We start from the raw sequence: 5,000 nt of genomic DNA, 5'->3' as shown, positions 1-5,000 counted from the left end.
TTATTTTGAAGATTTAGTTTAACTTTAGCAATTACAAACCTCTGCTTCTTTTCCTCTTTTTTTATGAAATGTAAAGATATCTCAAGATATGTATAAACTACATAAGCATATTTTCTTTCCACAGCTGGAATTATTGTCAAGAGACTTCCAACCACCCTTAACCTTTGCATTGCCTGACCACACTAGGTTCTCCCTGATAGACTTTCCACTACATTTGCCTTTGGAACTGTTGGGTGTTGACTCTTGCATCACAGTGCTTGAACTCATTATGCTTGAACAGAAGGTGAGGGAATGTTCTATGTTTACAGGTTTTGGAAATGCTGTATTAATGATATTCTTAATACTTATTTTTTTGTTGATTGATTTAAATGAAGGGAACCCTATATATGATCCCTTCATAGGTTAATGATTAATTTTATTTACTAAGTGTCTTACCTGTTGTTGTGATGTCTGTTTTACTGGCTTGTATAAACAGTAACACCTGTTTGACTTTATATAAAATAGTAGTTTTGTAGAGTAAATGTTTTGCATAAGAAGCAAGAAAAACAGACGACCTTTGTTTCAAACAAATAAATAATGCAAGCCTGTTAAAAGCATATTAGTTCACTCTGTGTTAGGTTAACCTTTAATTGAACTTCATAGTCTCAACCCTTCTAGAGGCTACATATCACTTCCAAGTTCTCAGTTGTTGACATTACTGAAATGAGTAAATTTTCAATTATTATGTGACAAAAGAATACTCTTCTCATCTCATTACTTTGATTTTCCTACACAAATTTTATGTAAGTGGATCCAACAAAGGTCCCAAGAGCAACATTCTGTACTGTTTTCTGGAGGTGGCAGCTGACAGAATGTGTGGTTAATTTAAATCAGTCCCTAACATGTCTGAAATTTTCTAGCTTTCAAAAAGTACAAAATAATCTATATTACTTAATTTATGAGGATGGTCAACATTGTATGTTCTGGTTGACAGAGTTTATTATTTTTATTTTATATGGGTATGACTGAAATCCTAATCAATATAATTGTGTGCTACAATTATGAAAAAAAGCATGAGAATGTGCTAGGTATATGCAAGTTGATTGTTATGACAAATGCATATATAATGAAAGTTCAGTATTACTGTTCTCAGTTATTAGTTTTCTTGATTCATATAATGAAAATCATATATTTAGGGGCATAAACTGTACTTATAATATAATGAGCATTGTACAATTTTCAGGTATATTAATGTTATGTATTTGATATAATAAGTACCTTCTCTTATTCCAGTTGGTGTTACAGTCACGTGACAACAATGCATTGTCCATGTCGGTGCTAGCCTTTGTAGCCATGATCTATCCACTGGAGTACATGTTCCCTATCATTCCACTTCTGCCAACTTGTATGAGCTGCTCAGAACAACTTCTTCTAGCACCCACTCCCTTTATCATTGGCATCCCAGCCTCTTTTCTCCTATACAAAAAGCACTTTAGGTAAGTGTTGTGTATAATAAAGTCATGGACAAGCCAGTGGTTTATCAGACTTTTAAAGATTCCAGGCTTGAGTATAGTTTAAAGACATTTAAAATATATCAAGCAATGTTGGGGGGGGAGACAGAGGTGGTGTCCACCTGGAGCAACTACCCGAGGCTAATCCTCAGGCAGGCTATCCAGGTAGGAGCTTGGAACATCTGGTCCTTGATTATAGGATGAGTGTATATTCCTGCTATTGAGTAAACTGAAACGGTTGGGAGTTGAGATGGCTGCCCTCTTGGAGGTGAGAAGACCTGGCAGCAGCATGATCAGTATGGATGAGTACCTACTACTGGTAGGACTGGGGTCAAAATCTTTAGGGAGTAGCCATAGCCATCTCCAGCTGACTTCAGCTATTGATAGTAAAGGTAGTAGAGTGTATTAAGGCATTGAGACTGAAGCATGCTCTTGGTATCAGCACTCCCACATCAGTGTACATGGTATAGAGATATGGGTACTGTGGCCAAGGAGATAGACCACATTCTTGTCAGCACTCACTGGAGGATCTTCCAGAACTGCAGGGTTTACTGGAATGCTGAGTTCTATGGCACTGACCATAGATTGGTTGTGGTAAGCCTTTGGGTGACTTCAAAACTCTCCATCTCTCCAGTGGCCACTCCAGGGTATTTCACTTGGAAAGAGGAGGAGTATGCCCAGAGGTTTACCACTGCAATCTCTTATCAGTTCAGAGCTTGAAAACCTGATGGACCCAGTAGCTGTGTCAAAGTTCTTTAAGCATGAAACACTTGCTGAAGTGCAAGAGTCCATTGGTGATTGCCTGAGGGCAAGGCAGAATTTCATATCACTGGAGACATTGAGACCACTGATATGTGTTCGCGTGGCTTGATTGAATGGCAATCAGGATTTGTGCTGTTCTTTGGTGTGCAGGGCTTGGTCACTGCTGAGAAGGAACAAGGAACAGTTAATCAGGAATCTTGCTGAGGAGGTTATAGACCTCAGAAGATGGACAGATCATCTCAGATCATGTTAGTATTCATGAATGTTGAGCTGAGTATTCTGAGCAACTGTACCAGGTAGACCCTCCAGCAGTTAATCTGGACGCAAGTTGTGTCACAATCCCTATGCCAGATCCACCCATCAGCGAGGAACTTCTTACCCTAACTGAAGTTAGGGAGGTGATCTCTAAGATGAAGGATGGGAAAGCTGCAGGTATATGGGATATCTTGGCTGCCATCTGGCAGTCTGGTTCCATTCCCTTTGACCTGTTTAGAGGTGTGGTCGTCCCTCTCTGGAAGGGGAAAGGGGATTGTTAGGACTGTAGCATCTACCATGGCATTACATTGCTCAGTATACAGGTAGGGTTGGTAAGGCACCAGACACCAGAGCAGTTTGGATTCACTCCAGGCAAGTCCACAATAGACCATATCCTAGTGCCATTGGGAGTTTTGTTGTGGGCTCCTTGCAGCTTACATCAACCTCAAGAAAGCACCTGACACCATGCATCACAAATTGCTATGGAGATCCTAAAACTTAGGGAAATTCTGACACAGATTTTTGGTTTAATAGCAAGCCTGTATACTGGTACTGAAAGGTGCTGTTAAATGTAGTGGGCCTGTTGAGCTTGTTTCCTGTGAACTCAGGAGTGAGGCAAGGCTATGCCCTTGCAGTAACACTTTTCAACAATTGTGTGGGCAAAGCTACCAACCAAAGTCACTGTGGAGCATCACTGGGCAATATTAAAGTCATTGACCTCAACTTTGCCAAAGATATTGCTATGCTATCTGAGTCTCTGGAATCACTGGTGGTGACTCTTGACACATTCAGCAATAATGTGAAGCCCTTGGGACAAGAGGTCTGCAGGCCCAAGACTAAGATCTAGAATTTTAGGGGCTTGCTAGGGGACCCTATTCAGGTGATACATACTTGTAGTTAGGATGTTGAACTCACAGAGTGATAGTTTAGTCCATGTCTCTGGGCTGTCAGACTAGGAAGACAATAGACAGATTAGTCTGGCAGCAGGAGCAGCAACAAGAGCACTTGGAGATGTCAGTACCTATGCAGAAGGACCAAGCTATGTGTCTTCAAGGCCTTAATGCTGCCAGTTTTGCTGTATGGAAACAAAACCTGGATGCTATCTAGTGCTTTGGGGTCTTATCTTGATGCCTTTTGTAAGAAGTTCCTACACTGGATCATGGGGTGAAATTGGCAGGGCCAAGTGTGCAGCCAATGGCTACACTATAGGACTAACATTGGGGCCTGTTACTTGCATAATTCAGAACTGCCAATTCAAGCTTGTGAATGACTCTGCTCATCAGGTTGTCTCTCTATGAGACAATCCTGGGTGGAGGAGGCCTGTGGGACAACTTAGGAGGTCAGTAGGACCAAACCTGTGATGAGGAGTTAGAGACAGGCTGAGGGCCTGACTGGAGGTGAAGGGTGGATGTGGCCATGTGCCCCTGTTGGCATTAGCCACCTGATGATACTGATGATAATGAGATCTGTAGATTATTTGGTTAGGCAGAGTTGGCACTGACATAGCATTAGGTATTGTAATTCATGTAGCATCTTAAGATTTATCTTTATAACTTTTATTTTATAACAGTGACATAAAAGTATGCTAGTAACTATGACTCAGGTTACATCATATTAAAAAGATCTATTTAGCATATAAGTTTATTTTATATTGAGCAGGGATTTCTAAATGGTTAAGGTTAATGGCATTTAGTGACATTTTTAGTTGCATAATAATAATTCAGCAATACTTGTATCATCAAAAGTGCTAAAATTAGGGTAATGAAAAACTGAATGTAAATAAAGTGTTTTACTGAAATATAGCACATTAACATAAGTGCCAAGCTTGTTGATACAGGTGGCCTAACATAATTCTGTCTGAAAGGAAAAAGTATCAGGCCATTATTATTTTTTAGAAAATAGGTTGTATGTCTGTATTCATTTACTTTAGGGAATATCCTTTTTCTACTGTAAAATACTGCTTTTCTTGCCACAGCTTGCCAGATGATGTATGGTTGATTGACCTAGATGCCAATAAAATAACAGCACCTCCACAGTGTGATGACATTCCTCCTCTGCCAGAACCTGAGTGTACCATACTGAAGAACCACCTTAAACAAGTAAGAATACTTGTATTATAAAATTTATAAGATTGCTAGTTAAGTACATTAATATTTTTTTTACTAATGCACATTTTGTATGTTTTTATGTCTCACTTGTTACAGCTTTTTTTGCAAGAGCATCAAATGGTGTATGGTGTCAGGCAAAGTCTTGATCATAATATATAAGGATCCAAAAAATAGTGCAGGCTTCATTTGCCTCACAACTGCTCAAGTAGAACTATAAATTTATATACTTGTTAATCATATTCAGTGAACCACAAAACTAATTTTATTTCTGTGGATAATAATGTATATATGAATGAGTAGGTAAATCAAGTCAAAGAGTTCTAGCACAATCATAAGACTATTAAGTGATTGGAAAGCTGCAGCCTTCTTCTTGTGTAGTTGCTGG

The 5,000-nt window shown here is 39.3% G+C and overlaps 1 protein-coding gene across 1 annotated transcript in view; it reads left to right on the top strand.

Annotated features, from left to right (window-relative positions):
- Positions 1-5,000, top strand: part of LOC119580982 (MAP kinase-activating death domain protein-like) — a gene marked incomplete in the record, with an annotated part of 140,322 nt that overhangs the window by 26,753 nt on the left and 108,569 nt on the right. The window contains 3 exon segments of the mRNA XM_037929233.1: positions 125-283; positions 1,273-1,475; positions 4,483-4,606. Of these exon segments, the coding sequence (XP_037785161.1) occupies positions 125-283; positions 1,273-1,475; positions 4,483-4,606 (486 nt within the window).

This window comes from Penaeus monodon, chromosome 14, assembly GCF_015228065.2.
Source record: "Penaeus monodon isolate SGIC_2016 chromosome 14, NSTDA_Pmon_1, whole genome shotgun sequence".
In the NCBI taxonomy this organism is placed as follows: domain Eukaryota; kingdom Metazoa; phylum Arthropoda; class Malacostraca; order Decapoda; family Penaeidae; genus Penaeus; species Penaeus monodon.
Note: the sequence above shows the minus strand (reverse complement) of the source record. Positions and strands in the feature narration are given on the sequence as shown.